The sequence below is a fragment of the Canis lupus genome, chromosome 24 (genome assembly GCF_048164855.1).
Source record: "Canis lupus baileyi chromosome 24, mCanLup2.hap1, whole genome shotgun sequence".
Lineage (NCBI taxonomy): Eukaryota > Metazoa > Chordata > Mammalia > Carnivora > Canidae > Canis > Canis lupus.
In genome coordinates this window covers 14,948,466-14,966,263 of record NC_132861.1, presented here as the reverse complement: position 1 = coordinate 14,966,263, position 17,798 = coordinate 14,948,466, and the positions used below count along the sequence as shown (strand labels likewise).

The following is a 17,798-nucleotide window of genomic DNA, read 5'->3' as shown; positions in this document are numbered from 1 at the left end:
TTTCTAGAATTTCCTTTTCTAATTTTTCAGATTCCACATTAGAAATGCTCAGATAGTCTAAGCGATAAGACTTCCTGAGTATTCAAAACAGTACAAAGAAAATAAAATCATCGCCAATATCCTCACAATAGGCTTTGGGGATCAGGCCATAGTGGCTGAACCAGGAGGCCTTCTGAAGTCTCAGGGAAAAGAAGGATTTGGACATACATTGTTTCCTTTGGGGGAAAAAATGAATTAATACACTATTTTTAAAGAAATAGTTTTGGGTTTATTGGTTAAAATAATGTTCACTATTCATCCATTCACCAAATGTTTATCAAGCACTTACTAGATACCAGATTCCATAGAAGGTGACTCTGGCCCTCCTGGAACTTAGGATCTAGTTGGCAACATAGTCAATAAGTAGTAACCCAGATGTAAAATCTCAAGTGTGACTCTGACAAGTGCTAGGAAGGAGAGGCGTGGGAACCCTTCTCAGTTACAAAAAGGGATTTGGCCTAATGATGAGCAAGCACCACGCTCAGATAAAGGGTGGAGGAAAGCTAACTAGAATTTTTGTGATTCTGTATTCAAGTTTTGATTTGCATTATCAAATCTCAACTGAAGAGCCACAGAAGGAACCCTGGAGGATATGTGAACAGAACGAAAAGGTATCTTACCTAGAAAATTCCAGAATATTAAGAATTTCAAATGTGAAGTTTTCTCCCATCTACAGGAAGATAAGACAACGTCTTCTTACCCAAGGAAAAAACTACTCATCCTGCAAAATAGTTCACTCTCCCAGTCAGAAACAAATTTTACCCTACAACTACACATCTTTTTCAAAATAGAAATTTTCTTGCAAACCTGATGAGATAATGGTGCCCTCTTCTGGCAAGAACATTGTTTGCAAACTGGAATATGCAAAGATGCTTCTCACAGTACAAATTTAAAACTAAAACACTCTTTTCAACATTTTATGAACTCTAATGTTGCAAGGGCATATGGAGCCAATGAAACAGTCAACAGACAGAAATTGGAAAATAAATCTTTTCATAAGATCGTACCAATCAAAAAAAATCCTTAACCCTTAGAGAATTTGAAGAGGTGTACATAAAGAGATGACATGCTGTAAAATGTTATATCAATAAAACTTGCATTCCTTTCTAAATTGTTCCAGCTACAGCCTCTTGACTTCCTATAGCCAGGATCAATTCACTAATAAGGTAATGCAGAATTTCAAATAATTTGAGAGTTCTCCATGTGGCATATACTATGGCTATAAGGATGAATAATAGTGAAAGGGAATATAAGGGAAGGGAGAAGAAATGTGTGGGAAATATCAGAAAGGGAGACAGAACATAAAGACTCCTAACTCTGGGAAACGAACTAGGGGTGGTGGAAGGGGAGGAGGGCGGGGGGTGGGGGTGAATGGGTGATGGGCACTGAGGGGGGCACTTGACGGGATGAGCAGTGGGTGTTATTCTGTATGTTAGTAAATTGAACACCAATAAAAAATAAATTTATTTTAAAAAACCTAAAAAAAAAAAAGATGAATCAATCAGTCCATTCTGCTCAGGACTGACTGTCCAGTAAACATCCTTAATGACTGCATTATTACTAGAAAAAAATTAGTATGTTGGGCATCATGTTTACATTGCTTCACTTCTTCCCCATAATATCAAAAGCTGTGATAAATGGTCATCAAGACAAAACAAGAAAAATATATACATAATATACATTACATTACATGAAATGAAAAATTTAACATAATAACAACTCACCAAAAAATAGCTTGAAAATTTTTAATTTTTCATTAAAAATAGTATCTCTCTTGATGACCTGTTGATTATAATTCTTTGGAATAGCTCACTTTTATTGAGTACTTTCTCTGCTCAAAGCACTAATTCTGATTACTTTACATATATTAACTCCTTTAATCCTCACATAAACCCTATGACATGCATGTTAAGAAAACTGGGGCAAGCAGAGAAGTTAAGGAATATGCCTGAGAACAATGGTTGAGAAGGTGAGGGAATCCCAGGTACTGTGATTCTAGAGCTCCCCCATTCAACTACTCTATTTGTGTCTCTCTGGAAGGGGTGTGTAAACCATGAGAAAGTGTTTAAGATACTACTCACAGCTTCTATGGTGACAGAGGTTGGTGTTCTTGTAGTAAAAACAAAACCAAGTTTCTTCACCCATTTCACTAAAGCTGCTTCATCTGTGAATAAAAAGTCTGTATTAATGGAGATTGACCAAATACATTAACACCAAATTTAATTTAAAACAGATTTCCATTCTCCAGCACTAAAATACCATGACTTTTTTTTTTTTTAATTTGGCTTTTTTTTTTTAATTTTAATTCCAATGCCCTTATCTAGGGACCAGAAAATATTCATGAAAGAGGAAATTTGGCTAATAGGCCTCTTTCATCAGGAATAAGATATATTTACCAGTTTAAAATCCTTTCTTAGTACTCATTATAATTTTGTTCTATTAGCCATTAATAGAATCATCACAAGATGTTGCAATGCCTTAACCTTACTCCTGCCTAGTGACTGGTTTTAACTAAATGTTCTATTGAACCCCAGCTCAGAGAGTGCCCCCCACCAGCCTCCTTATGGCAGCCTTTGAGGGTATAGGAAGCAGGAGCCCCAGAGCTACAGAGCAGCTCAAAACTGCACAGTACCATGAATAGCCCTGACCCATGAGAACTCTAGGGAAGGAGCAACACAGAAACAATCCAGAGATCAGGGGCAGCATCACCTCTTCTCAGGGTGCATCACAGGCCGGGTGCTTTAGGAACACACAGTACCTACCTACCTGGGGAGGAAGCCTGGTAGATTATTTTATCTTCATCTCTCTCAGGAATAACAGTGTGGCACACGCATAATAGGGTAAGAAATTCCTTTATATAATCTTTTGTGGGCTACAAAAAAGGCACAAAGCTAATGAGTCTCTGCCAACACCAGTGACATACGCGTTATATATAGTCTGCGATTAGTATCGACAGTGGGTTTTCACTTCAGGCACCCACAGAATCAGGCAATGACTAAAAACCATGTCATGCATTCAAAATGTGTTTGTAGAGTGGCCACCAAGGCAGGGACAGTGCAGGGCTGGGGAGGCCTCAGTGAATAAGATGATCCTGCTCTCTTGGAGCCTCTGTGCTCACTGGGGCAATGGGTTTTCTCAAAACTGAAAGAAACAAAGAGGGCTTGTCACAGAGAAAAGAGGGGCATATTTGAGGTAGGTGATCAGGAAAACAAAAAACAACACATCAAAGAGATCATATTTAACTTCAGACCTAAATGGAAAGGTTAGTTGGCAGTGTTCATTGACATGTGACTGTGGCACACACAGTCAAAGGGAAGAGCACTTCAAAGGCCCCAAGGCAAGAAAACTGAGTCATGGGTTTGTGAGCTTCAAGACAAGTGTGACTCCAGCATCTTGAGCAAAGGAACAATGACACAGAATGAGGTTGGAGAGAAAGTCACAGTAATGAGATAGGATTTAATCTGTAGGGGGTGGGGGTGCCAGTTCTCTGAAGGTTTTTAAGCAAAGGGAGGACATGTACACCTTTATGTTTTAAAAGATCACTTCTATTTTTGAGAAGATTTCAAATCAAGTGGATAAGTATCTTAAAATTGGTTAAGTGAAGATCTTGGTGACATACAATAGTACCCAATAGCTTAGAAACATTTAGAGACTTTCTTACAGAGATTGCTACATGGTAAAATAAAATGTTCTTGTATAATGTTTGGATTCATTCCCACTAAGTTTAGCAACGCACGCCCCCCACCCCCATGATAGCAGTACAAAATCCGATGTTTATGATATTAACATCAAAAAAATTTTTCAAGACTCCTTCCTGGCTCAGAAAATTATACCTTATGATAAACCATATAGATGTGTTAAAGTTGTGCAGCATTACCATTACCGTGTCAACTTTGAGTGAAAATAGCAGACTTACATGACCATTCTCAAAGTTCTGCAGTAATGTTGGGTCATTAAATTCGTAGGACTCTGTGAGGACAGAGGGTGACAGACTGAGGAAGAACAGAGAAGATTTGCTGTAAATAAAAGTTCCTGATGGTACCAGTCGGCAATCACATGGATCTTAAGCAAACACACAGCCCCTTGTCCTGTTTTCAGTAAGTTACACTACACAGTATATAGAGCTACTGCTGACCCTTGAACAACATGGGTAGGAACTGGGTGGGTCCACTAATACAGATTTTTCTTGTACAGTAAATGTATTTTGTCTTCTTTGTAATTGTCTTAATAACATTTCCTTTTCTCTAGCTTTATTGTAAGAGACAGTATAATATATATATATACACACAAAATATGTGTTAATCAACTGTTTATATTATAATCAGTAAGGCTTCTGGTCCAACAGGTAGCCTCTTAGTAGTTAATTGTGGAGTTAAAAGCTATACATAGATTTTTCAACTGCATGGGAAAAGTCAGTATCCCTAACCTGTGTGTTATTCAGGGGTGAACTGTATAATAAATATTTTAAGTTCTGTCCATTTATAATCCTCTCAGGCCTCAAGTTGCAAAATGGCACTAGAAAATGCCTAAATTAAAAAAAAAAGAAAATGTCTAAATCTGTGTTGAATATCATGTAGTTTAAGACACAGAGTTTAAGACAGAGTAACTAAAAAAGCAATAAATCAAAGTCTGAATTTTGGGTTCTTTGAATATCACATGGGGAGATTTCTGGGAACTGCCTTTGGAGGTCTGGGACAAGGGACAGCTGTGTTATACATCAGAACTCTAGTACTGATTTTTTTAAAAAGTCCATTGTGGGGGGGAAAGGAACATGGGCAAAGTAGAAAAGAATGTTGTCTAGTTACCTTAATTTTTTTGTATCGATATCACTTTTGTCTGACTGATTCCTGAGGAAAAATGAAAGAGGAAATATAATGGTTTTAAGACTGTAGCTATAAAATGCCTTAGGGATCCTAGCCACATATAAAAGCAGATATAAGCCATATATTTTTAACAACTGCAAATTTTCATTTAGGTTTAAGTTTTAATTTCATTCAGTTATAGCTATGTTATTAGAAATTCATATAAGTTTTGAAGTAAATAAAGGCTAATTAATTTGTTAAGAAAAAATGAGAATTTTCAACATGAGCATGGCAATAAAAACACTTACCCATATATTATACCTGCAATGGAACATTTCTTAAATTTCATAATATTGCAAGTGAGGGTTCCTGTTTTATCAGAAAATAAGTATTTTACCTAAATAAGGAAAAAATAAACATGATAAACAACATAAATATAAAATATATTTAGAGAGCAAAGACAAAACTAAGTTCTTTCTCTTGAAATCCTCAAAATATTTGAACTTTAAGGAAACAAGAAGTTCAATCTATAAGAATTCTACCTTTAAGAATTACACTTCTTTTAGAGATTCTATTCTCTGTTTTATACTACAGGTGAAATTCTATGTTAATATGCAAAGTAAATTTCAAGCCATCAAACCTAAGAAAATCAGAAGTTCAAGTTCATTTTTTTTGCCACAAGAAATTTCATCAAATGTCTCTTGAAAAAATTGAGATTTATAGACAGACAGATACATCCACACCCCAAAACCAAAGACACCATAAGAAAAAAATTACAAGCCAATATCCCTGATGAACATAGATGCAAAAATACTTGACGAAATATTAGCCAATCAAATTCAACAGTACATTGAAAGGGTCACACAACATAATCAAGTAGAATTCATTCCAGGGATACAAGAACAGTTCAATAAATCAGTCAATGGGATATACCACATTAACAAAATAAAGAATATAAATCATATGACCATATCAATAGGCACAGAAAAAGCACTTCACAATATTCAACAAAAACTCACAATGAAGTGGGACTAAGGGAAACAAACCTCAGCATAATAAAGGCCAGTATAACAAGCTTGCAGCTAACACTAAAGGTCAATGGCGAAAAGCTGAAAGCTTTTGCTCTAAGATTAGAAACAAGAAAGATCATCTACTCTCACCACTTTGTTCAACATAGCCTGTCCAGAGCAATTAGGCAAGAAATTTAATTTCTTCCAAATTAAAAAGGCATTCAAATTTAAAAGGAAGAAGTAAAACTGTCACTATCTACGGATGACATTTTACATATAGAAAATCTTAAAGAGGGCAGCCCGGGTGGCTCAGCGGTTTAGCAGCGCCGTCAGCCCAGAGCGTGATTCTGGAGACTCGGGATCAAGTCCCATGTTGGGCTCCCTGCATGGAGCCTGCTTCTCGCTCTGCCTGTGTCTCTGCCTCTCTCTGTGTGTGTCTCTTATGAATAAATAAATAAAATCTTAAAAAAAGAAAAAGAAAAAGAAAATCTTAAAGATTGCAACAAAACCCCATTTGAATTAATGGATTCAATAAAGTTGCAGGGGGCAGCCCCGGTGGCCCAGCGATTTAGTGCCACCTTCAGCCCGGGGTGTGATCCTGGAGACCCAGGATCAAGTCCCACATCAGGCTCCCTGCATGGAGCCTGCTTCTCCCTCTGCTTGTGTCTCTGCCTCTCTCTCTCTGTGTCTGTCATGAATAAATAAATAAAATCTTTTAAAAAAATAATAAAGTTGCAGGATATAAAGTCAACATAGAGAAATCTATTGTATTTTGTTTTCTTTTTTAAAAATTATTTATGAATTTTTTAAATAGACTTTTTTATAGCAGTTTTAGGTTCATACTAAAATTGAGTAGAAAATACAGAGTTATCTTCTGCACCCACACATGCACAGCCTCCCTTACTATTGATATCCTGCCCCAGAGTGGTACATCTGTTATAATGAATGAACTTACACTGCCTTATCATTATTACTGAAGTCGATAGTTTACATTATGGTTAACTCTATTTTTATTTCAATTTTTACTTTTATTTATTTTTCAAATTTTATTTAAATTCTAGTCAGTCAACATATAGCATAATATTGCATTTCTATACATTAATAATGAATACCAGAAAAAATGAATTAACAATTTCATTGACAGTTACATCAAAAAGAACAAAAAACCTAAGAATAAATTTAATCAAGAAAATGAAAGACCTATACACTGATGAGAGAAAGTGAGAAAGACACAAATAAATGGAAAGATATTCCACATTCATGCATTGGAGGAATTAACATTGTTAAAATATCCATACTACCCAAAGCAAACTACAGATTCAATGTAATCCCTATCAAGATTCCAATGGTATTTTTCACAGATTTAGAACAAAATGTATATGGAATCATGAAAGACCCCAAATAACCAAGGCAGTCTTGAGAAAGAAGAACTAAGCTGGAGGCATCATGCTTCTTAATTTCAAACTACATTACAAAACTATAGAAATCCAAATGTATGCTATTGGCATGAGAACAGACACATAGATCAATGGAACAGAATAAAGAACTCAGAAATAAGCAATGCACCTCTTATCAATTAATTTAAAATAAATGATAGGGACAGTACAGTTTCTTCAATAAATGGTTTTCAATAAATAAATGACAGTCTCTTAAATAAACTAGGCAACCATATGCAAAAGAATAAAACTGGACAACTTTCTTACACAATATACAAATTAACTCAAAATTGATGAAAGACTTGAACAGAAGAACCTGAAACCATGAAACTAGAAGAAAACACAGGTAGTAGCTCTTCGACATCAGTATTGGTGATGATGTCTTGGATTTGACACTAAAAACTAAGGCAATATGGAGCGCCTAGGTGGTTCAGTTGGTTAGGCAACTGCCTTCAGCTCAGGTCATGATCCTAGGGTTCTGGAATTGAGCCCCGCACCTTGTGCTCCCTGCTCAGCTAGGAGCCCATTATTTCCCTCTTCCTCTGCCTCTACCTCTCCCCCCAGTTCGTGTACTCTCTGTTGCTCTGCTCTCTCTCTCAAATAAGTAAATAAAATCTTTAATAAATAAAAAGCTTCTGCAAAGCAAACCACCAACAAAATGACAAGGTAACACAATGAATGGAAAAGAAAATATTTGCAAATCATATATTTGATGAGAGGGGTTAATATTCAAAATATATAAGAACTTCTACAACTCCACTACAAAATAACAATCCAATTTAAAAAATAAGAGAACGTCAATAGACATTTTTCCAAAGAAGACATACAAATAGCCAACAGACACATGAAAAGATGCTCAGCATCACTAATCATCAGGGAAATGCAAATCAGAACAGATAACCATCAGAACCATAATGAGACATCACTTCACACCTATTAGAATGGTTATTAACCAAAAGACAAAAAATAACAAGGAGCACCTGGGTGGCTCATTCAGTTAAGCATCTGTCTTCAGCTCAGGTCATGATCCCAGAGTCTCAGCATGGAGCCTGCTTGTCCTTCTCTCTCTGCACCACCCCTACCTCACTTGTGCTCTCTTGCTTGCTCTCTCTCTCTCTCTCAAATAAATAAATACAACCTTTAAAAAAAAAAAAAGACAAAAAATAACAAGTATTGGCAAGGATGTAGAGAAAAAAAGAACACTTATATACTGTTGGTGGGAATGTAAATTGGGGCAACCACCATGGAAAACAGCTTGGAGACTCCTCAAAAAATTAAAAATAGAACTACCATATGATCCAGCAATTCCACTTCTGGGTATTTATCGGAAGAAAATGAAAACACTAACTCAAAAAGATATATGCACCCCCATGTTCATGGCAGCATATGTACAATAGCAAGATGTCTGTCGATGGATGAATGGATAAAGAAAATGGTATATATATGATACATAATTATATACACACATACACACTTACACAAAAATTTAGCCATGAGAAAAAAAGAAATCTTGCCATTTGTATAACAGAAAAAAGACTTTGAGGGCATTATGCTACCTGAAATAAATCAGACAAAGAAAGACAAATACCACATGTGTGATCTGAAAAAGAAAAATAACTAAACTCATAATTACAGAGAACAAATTGGTGGTTATCACAGGCAAGGAGTGGTAGATAAGCAAAATGGGTGAGGGGGGGTCAAAAGGTACAAATTTCCAGTTATAAAATATGGAAATCCTGAGGATCTAACGTATAGCATGGTGATTATAGTTAATAATACTATATTGCAAGTTCAAAAAAAAATACTATATTGCATATTCAAAAGTTCTCATCACTAGAACTCTGTAAGTAATGTATGGTGATGGATGTTAATCAGATGTATCATGATGGTTATTTTCCAATATTTATAAATATCAAACCATTACATTTTCTTTTGTCTTCTTCAAACCATTATGTTGTATACCTGAAACTAATATAATCATAAATGTCAATTATACCTCAATAAAAAAGGAAAAGAGGCAGTGTTAAAGCATTTTTTATTATTGTAGAAAAATGTACTTGGATAGAATTTACCATTTTAACCATTGTTTAAGTGTTATTGAGCACATTCACATACAATCATCACCACCATCCATCTCCAGAACTTTTTCATCATCCCAAACTGAAACCTCCTACCAACTCAACAATACAGTAACTCTCCATTCTCTCCTGTCCCCATAGCCCCAGGTAACCACTATACTGCTTCCTGACTCTATAAGTCTATTTCAGGTACATATAAGTGGAATCATATACTGTTTGTCCTTTTGTGTCTGGCATGTTTCATTTAGTGTGATAGGCACAGTCTATCTATGTTGTAGCATGTTTCTGAATTTCATTCATTTTCAGGGCTGAATAATATTCTATTGGTATGTATTTAACATATTTTGTTTACTCATTTATCTATTGATGGACATCTTGGTTGTTTCCACCTTTTAGCTATTGTGAATAATGCTGCTAAGAACGTTTGTGTACAATACCTGTTTGAGTCCCTACGTTCAATTCTTTCATGAAAATATCCAAAAGTAGAATTGTTGTAACATGTGGAGTCCTTGGTTTAATTTTTTGAGGTTTCACCATACTGTTTTCCACAGTGACTGCATCATTCTACATTTTCACCAGTTTTACACAAGGGTTCTGCTTTCTCCATGTCCTCTTGAACACTTTTTGTTCTCTGTTGTTATTATTGGGTTTTTGTTTTTTTTTTTTTAATTGTTTTATAGTAGCCATCCTTTTGGGCATGAAGTGGTGTCTCAGAGTGGTTTTCATTTGCATTTCCTTAAAGATTAGTGATGTTGACCATCTTTTCATGTGCTTATTGTCCATTTACATATATTCTTTAGAGAAATGTCTTTTAAAATCCCTTGCCAATTCTTGAATTGGGTTATTTGTGGTTTTGCTGTTGAATTGTAGGTGATTTTAAATATATTCTGAATATTAAACTCTATTGTCTTCTGTTTTCAATATCACTGATTTCTGCTCTTACCTTTGTATATTACCTACATACACAACATAATTAATTTTTAAAGCTTGAGTTCCACAGGCAGTTTTATTATATTTAATTACTACCCTAAAAAGGCTAGAGTCAACTGACTAGGCAAGGTGGATAAAGTGATCTTTTTCCAACTGTCAACAGAAATCATATGTTCTATAGAATTAGTAAATAATCAGATTTTCATGAGCAGAAAAGTTGCTAGAAAGCTGATGGTTCCATCCTCCTTCATCTTTAGTTGTCCAAGGTAAAAAGGCTGTTCATGTTCTCAGATCAGTTATTTCCAGGTGTCAGAAACCTTCTAAAATAAATATTTCCTGAAAACTCACTATTCAAATGATACTACACAATGTAATCATAAGTTAGAAATCATATATGCAAATTACTGGTTATACTTATTAGTATTAATTAAACCCCTTCTTCATACCAGGTACTGTGCTGAGTGTATCACAAATATATTATGTCATGAAATCCTCCAGGAGCATGGCCACCAGTGCCAGGTCCCCAAGCTCCTGTGACTCCTGAAAGCTAACTGAAAATTTGAGAGCCAACTGAAGGCTTCCCTGCCTGCCTCTCCAGCTCCTCTATTCTTTCATAAGTACATGAATAATCTGCATTACTTCCATTCTACTTGCAACCCATGTTGCATTATCAATGTTTTTAACAAACCACACTTTTGAAGCTCCATATGGATATCATATTAACTATAGCCTATGGCTGAATTCAGCACTTTGACCTTGCACATGCTCTTCCTAGATCCACCTTCTTCAAAGTTCTTGTCACATACTCAGTCCCTGAAGAGACCCTCACCTGCCCAAGCTCTTCATTAAGGTTGGATGTTCTAGCAATGGCATAGATATTATTTTCTTTGTAATGCATATCTTCATCCTGCAAGAAATGAAACAAAATAGCAAAGCCACAGTCAGAACAAGGTTCAAAATTTCTTCAGGTGGACTGTACTACCACTGGTTTTCTGACATGACTGACACAAGAAAATTCAAAATGGCAAGTCTAGAATACCTAGAGAGTCTTGGGTGCTAGTTTCTCATATACACTGGCAGAGCTAATTCAGAGAGACAATGCTATGTAAAAACAAATGTCAGTATGTTGTTGGTTTGGTATTAGAAGACTTGGCTTCCAAATCCTGGCTCTAACTCAGATACTCTGTGGGATCCTGAGTGTGATTTGCAGCTACTACATCTACAAAATCAGAGCAATAGCACAGATCTCATAGCACTACCGTGAAAATTGAATGAGAATACACTTAAAAGCACTCTGTCTCATTTTGCGGTTGTTAAAAATAACAGTACCCTTCAAGTGATGGTAATTCATTGACATATGGAGATCATTTTAATGAGACATCTAGAAAAATTTTATTTCCAAGAAAAGTCTTTTAAAATATAACAAAATTGCAAACATACATTCAAATTGGAAAATTCAGTCACATGTTACTAAGTATTAAGTGAATGCATGGTTTTCACTTAAGAAATCTTTTCCTTAATTTGAAATGATTCTGGAATAGCTGTTTCTGTCACTCTTGCCAAGATAAATAAATCTATTATAAGTCTACTGGACCCTCCTCCTCTAGAGTATCTTAAATTTTAAGGAGCTATCTCTTTACAGTTGCTGCTAAGCCACTAGTTCTTAAATCTTTCCTCTCAGCTAGAAAAATATATTTTAAAAAATGGTGTCTTCAAGAGTGACAGAGAGAGGTACAAGGCATGGCTGAGTTAGGCTGACGCCAATGTTTGGCTTTCCTGTCAAAAGCACAACTGTCCCAAGGACTAGCATCGTGGTAAGATTATACTGATTTTTAAAACCGAAGCCACAGACCAACAAGAGAGAACTGTTTGTTAAACTTTCCGATTTCAATACTCACCCAGTTTATAAACATGGCCTGAACATATTTCACAATTTCCAGAGTGACCAGTAGACTAATGGGAATGAGATTGTGGTATAGGATGATGAACACCAATAAGTCAAACCCTAAGCTGTGGGAGCTGTAATCTGTGGGAGAAGATCAGAGGAAACATGTCACAGCTTCAGGCAATATCTTTATTCATCTTTGTTTGCATTATTACTTTTTAAAATTGTGAAAATTTCTCCATAAAAATTATTAGAAGCGTAATTAAATGGATACATCAAAATGGTTTTTAAAGTATCAGTTAAGCACCAACTATGTAAAGGATGTTTGACACGTATCAACATACAAGATCTAATAAGAGTAGACCCTGCCCTCAAGGAGCACTGGATGCAGCTTGAGAAAGTAAGATGAGTCAATAATTACGGCACAATGAATTCCACAATAGCCTTGAACATGGAGAGTAGCAACAATAACACAAAGTGGAGGGCCAAGAGAGAGGGCACAGCAAAGTTTTGAAGAAGGGAGTTTGTTAAATGGAGACAATGAAGTGAAGAGAATTATGAAGATCTTTTATTTAGCTGGAACTATGTAGCTTGAAGACAGAAATAATTAATGATTTTGAAAACTCAGGGAATGAAGGAAAATGAAACCAAAAGGAAAAGAAAAAAAAAAAAGAATATACTTTGTAAAACCTAGTGATAAAAGCTCTTCATTAAGGTTGGATTTTAAAGAGATAAATATGTTTGAGAGAGTAGTTTTTCAATAAAAATTCATTCTAACTTCACAGAAATTTACTGAAAAATACCTAGAAGGTATTCAGGGGACATATACCTACTGCTTTATATATGTCATTCTGAAAACTTACATCTCAATCGTAAATATTAAATTTATATGTTGAGTTATGGGAGAAGGAGTAATAACTGAAAAGATTCCAGTTATAAAAACACAAATTGATTTGTAAAAGTTAATTAATTAAACACAAATGTGTACATATGGGGACAAAATTAAGTAATAATTTAAGTTAAAATTTTATATTCATTTTTCCTAAAAAGGGGGCACACTTGTGATTTAGAACAACAGTAGTTAAATACAGATTTCTAAATTCCATCAATTTAAAAGTCGAATTTAATTCACTACAATTTCTATTCAAATTGTTATCACTGTGAGTTTTCTAGCTTTCCCTTACTTGCCATGATTATACTTTTATACTTACTGTATAATTTTAAGATCATGAATTATTCTTCTAGGCATACTAGAGGCAGATATTATTATGACTGTTTTAATAATAAACAGTCATGAGACAGAGAAGCAGACAGGAGATCTTTAGTGCTTTCCTACATTTTATTAATTACTGAAAATAAGGTTATACTTTAGTTACCCAATACCATTTTCTTCTTTTGGATTAGAATATCCTGGGTAGAGAAATATAGTCCAGAGCCAATTACGGGTTCTCATTCCAAACAAACCACTAAGTTCCTCTATACTTTTTGGTAAAAATACAGAGTCTATTTTACTTTCACAAAACAAGGGACTGGACTAGAAAACTATACAGTTCTGCTTCTAAATATAAAATTATTTATTTTAGCCAAAAAATTACTGAGTTTCTATTATGAAACGGCACTGTTCTTGGAGTTAAAGATTACAATGCTTCCTGTCTTCAAAAATTCACAATCTAGCTGGGGGCAGGAGACACAAGCAATAATAATAAAACATGGAAATGGAATGATATCTATTAAGGATATTACAGAAGCCAAGAGGGTTCCTAATTAAATTAAGAGAGAAAGATAAGATATGGGAAATGCTACAGGAGAAGGTAATATCTCATCTTGGACTGAAATGAGAAATGACAGGTATCCAGTCAAGAAGGGACCAGAGACACTTTTGAGGCAGAAGGAAGGAACACATGATAAAAGGCGTAGAGATGCTGAAGCAACTGGTAGATGGAAGGATCATGAAAGAGAACAAAAGTTAGTCTTCTGTGAATAGAGACTAAGTATTCAGGAAGGGGTGGTAGGATATCAGGTGATAGAGTTAGGACCAGGTTATAAAAGTCCTGAGTGCCATGCTATGTAGATTTATCTTGACCCTGTAGGCCAGGAATCTACAGCCAGAGTGTAAATATTTTAGGTTTTTCAGGACATACAGTCTCTGTTTTTAACTACTCAACCTTGCTATTGTAGCGTTAAAAGCAATCACAGATAATACATAAATGAATAAGTACAGCCATGTTCCAATAAAACTTTATTTACAAAAGCAAGCAGTGGGGCATCAGGCAGTAGTCTACCAAGCCATTATAGACAATAGGATACACTGAAGCTACTGCATGTATTCTTAACTACTTTTTATCTACATCTTTCTAGAAACTGTATGAAGAATGAATTTGAGTGGAATTTGACTGAGGGCTGGAAAACCAGTTGGAGAATTGTAGCAGTAGTCCAGGGATGAAAAAGAGGGTGCACACAGAGAAAATATTGAAAAGATGAAATGAACAAGACTTTGGGACTGATTGGATGATGAAGACCACGGGGGTATGAGTGGAGAAAAGAGGAGGAAGCTGAGAAGGAGGGGTAAGAGTGACCTTTATGTTTCAGCTTGGATGATGGTTGGATAGCAGTACCTACAATTTACATAGAGAATACTGAAAATAGACACTGGTTTGGGGGGAAAAAGATGAATTTAGTTTTGTACATGCTGAGTTAAGAAGTCTACATGATACCTGGAAAGCAATATCCAGGAAACAATAAGTTAGTAATTCATAGAGTGATCTGAGCTGGAGGCAAACAGGTAGAAGACATCAACTGATGGATGGCAGTTGAGATTATTAGAGCGAGTGAGCTCTGTTAGAAGGATCTAGTTGGACAAGATAATCCCTAAGAAGCTGGTGAAGGTCCTTCTGCAGGAAAAAAACAATGCAAACATACATAAATGAATGAAATTTTCACAAAATTCTCAAGATTTATGGACCCAAGTTGAGACATTCTTGGTTAACCTAGGATCCTGAAAAGCACTAGTATTTAAAAGGTGGATCAATGTTTCTACGAATCAAATAGAGAAGAGTGGTTTTTTTTTTTTTTAAAAAAAGACGAAAAAAAACAAAAAACAAAAAACAAAAAAAAAAAAAAAAAAAAAGACGGTGGCGTAGGTCCAAATGGATTCCACTTAAAAAATGACCATTGGGTTTGGCAATTACAAATTGATTCCTACCCTTGAGCCACAATTCCGGTAGACTGATTGAAGTGGCTTGCAGATGGAAATGGACACAAGAGTGACCAGGATGTAAGAAAATAGAAACAGTGAGGGTTGTGTCTTCTTTCAAGAAGTCTGATCAGAAGGTAAGTACAGGTCATTTGTAGGGTATGCAGAACTTGACACATTTTATCGACATCAAAATATCAGTATGGCTGTGTTTCAATAAAACTTTATTTTTGTAAGACTTTTGTAAGAATTTATATCTGTTTCTAAATAAGATAATATTCACAGCCCTGGGCTAGGGCAAATTAAATAAGCATATTTAAATTGAGATTACTTTTTTGGAATCACTGAAAATCTAAAAGCTTGAGATAGAAACTGAACAGGTACCATTTAGAAACCCAAACTGCATAAGAATGAATCTTTTATTTTTTTTATCCAACCTACAAAGTATTTATCTTAGCTTCTTTATTTTTAAGATGCTCCCAGACAGATCCTCTCAAGGGAAGTTAGAACAATAAAATCTCCAGTTGATAGATGAGAAAAGGCAGAAAGATGCATGATGGTTAATTCTGAAAACATGGAAAGACAGAAGTGGAAAAAAAAAAAAAAAGACAACTTTGAATGCCAAGTATCAGTTTACCTTTAAGTCTTTTGCTGACCTTCTGGTCAATTTAACCACTGAATCCCCTGTGGGGCCCCTTGTCCTCATTTTCTTGGCATCATTCATTGTATGCAGAGCACTGTACTAACCCAGTGAGGTGGGTATTATCCCCATTTTCGAATGAGGGAAGCCAAGCTCAAAGAAATAAAAAGCTTTGTCCAAGTTCTCCTGTTGATGAAGAAGTGGGCCTTGTCTGTCTGGCTCCCATCTCTTTCCTCTGCCTGTATCCTCCCTCTCCTTTATTCTGGAAAGCCAAGATTATGTGGAACTGGCAGAACAATGTCAAGAAGGAAACACTCGGTTTCTAAATTCATTAATCCTCAGCATCTCAGAAAACAAACAATAACAATAACAACAACAATAACAACAAAAAACCACCACCAGTTAAAACAAGGGCCTTCCCTTTCAAATAAAAACATGGAAACAAGTGTTTAAAGTCATTTTAGAAGCATTACAACTCCCCAAATGGTAGCTCCTTACCACCCCCAGACACTTACCTTTTGTCCCGAAGTACCAAGTGCCTTCTACATTCCAGAGTATGGCTCCCACGCAGCTCACCAGGGACATGGCCAGAAGCAGCACGAACAACACCAGGATCTGCACATTGGTCACCTTCTCAACACGTGATTTCTTGAGAGGCGATTTGATAGAATTCTGCAAAATAACACATGCACATGCACCAAAGAGAATGAAAAGCCATCAGAGGAATTATCATGCATGAATATTTTGGTGGCAGGAAGAAGTAAAAAATCCCAACAGGTGAAAAGGAGAACATATATTTTGCCAAATAACTGCCACGACTAAAAGTGTGCCACAGCGTTGAATGACATGGCTTCTCCACATTCAGTCCTTAAAGCATCTGTTACTAATTCACAAAGAACATATTCATGCAAGCAATCTATCAACTGAGAGTTCTAGGATATAAAAAAAAAAAATCAAATGTATTAAATCAGACAGTCTAGGTGATCTTTGGTACAGAACCCCCCCACCAAAAAAAAAAAAAAAAAGACAGTACTAATTTATTGGCTTTGGTATTTATAGTTTTTGAATTATTTCTGGTTTAAAAAGCATAGAAAGATACCTTTCAAAATATTCGAGATTTTACCAGTACAATAATTGCTCTGACACACGCATATTTTAGGGAAACCAAAGCTTTGGGTTAGGGCTGCATTGAGGGTTTCAAATAATAATTTTCTATTACCATTTCAAGTTTGCCCATAAATTCCTGATAACTGCCTGTAGAAGTCTACTGAAATGTTGGCAAATAAATGTACATTTAGTTTTTTAATATATAACACATAATTGGCAAGCATATAGATATATACAGATAAAGAGATATTTAACTTTTCAAACGCACTTTGCCAGATTGTTTGCCATTTCTACATTTTTTTAAGGTAGAAGCATAAATCTTCAAAATCTACAAGCTATGAAAATATGAGTTAGTAATCTAAATTACTCAACTTTTTTTTACAAAGCATAGGAATAAGATTTTTATGATCCTAGGTTTAACTTCATTAAGCATATTATTAGTGAATGTCTGTGCATGTGTGTGCACATAATTTAAAATATATATACTTATGTATATCATCTCCAAAGCAATCATGTCATTCCTCCTCTTTTGTTAACCTATATAAGTAATGTCTTCAAATGTTACACAATATAGAACAGATTCCAGCTAAGTGGGTTCTACTTAAAATCTTTCAGTAAGGAAATATTGACATTTACTAGTTCTTTCTTTCCTAAAGTCATGAAAAAGCCCTCTTTGAG

The 17,798-nt window shown here is 35.3% G+C and overlaps 1 protein-coding gene across 6 annotated transcripts in view; it reads right to left on the bottom strand.

Moving 5' to 3' along the window:
• LOC140615799 (phospholipid-transporting ATPase IB-like) overlaps nucleotides 1-17,798 on the bottom strand; it is a 178,673-nt gene that overhangs the window by 120,626 nt on the left and 40,249 nt on the right. For all 6 annotated transcript variants that reach the window (XM_072795717.1, XM_072795721.1, XM_072795718.1 and 3 more), the window contains 9 exons: nucleotides 16,529-16,685; nucleotides 12,194-12,321; nucleotides 11,125-11,202; nucleotides 5,150-5,238; nucleotides 4,845-4,886; nucleotides 3,956-4,031; nucleotides 2,806-2,911; nucleotides 2,121-2,203; nucleotides 660-709 (listed from right to left, as the gene is read on the bottom strand). In XM_072795717.1, coding sequence (XP_072651818.1) covers nucleotides 660-709; nucleotides 2,121-2,203; nucleotides 2,806-2,911; nucleotides 3,956-4,031; nucleotides 4,845-4,886; nucleotides 5,150-5,238; nucleotides 11,125-11,202; nucleotides 12,194-12,321; nucleotides 16,529-16,685 — 809 coding nt within the window. The remainder of the gene's footprint in view (nucleotides 1-659; nucleotides 710-2,120; nucleotides 2,204-2,805; nucleotides 2,912-3,955; nucleotides 4,032-4,844; nucleotides 4,887-5,149; nucleotides 5,239-11,124; nucleotides 11,203-12,193; nucleotides 12,322-16,528; nucleotides 16,686-17,798) is intronic.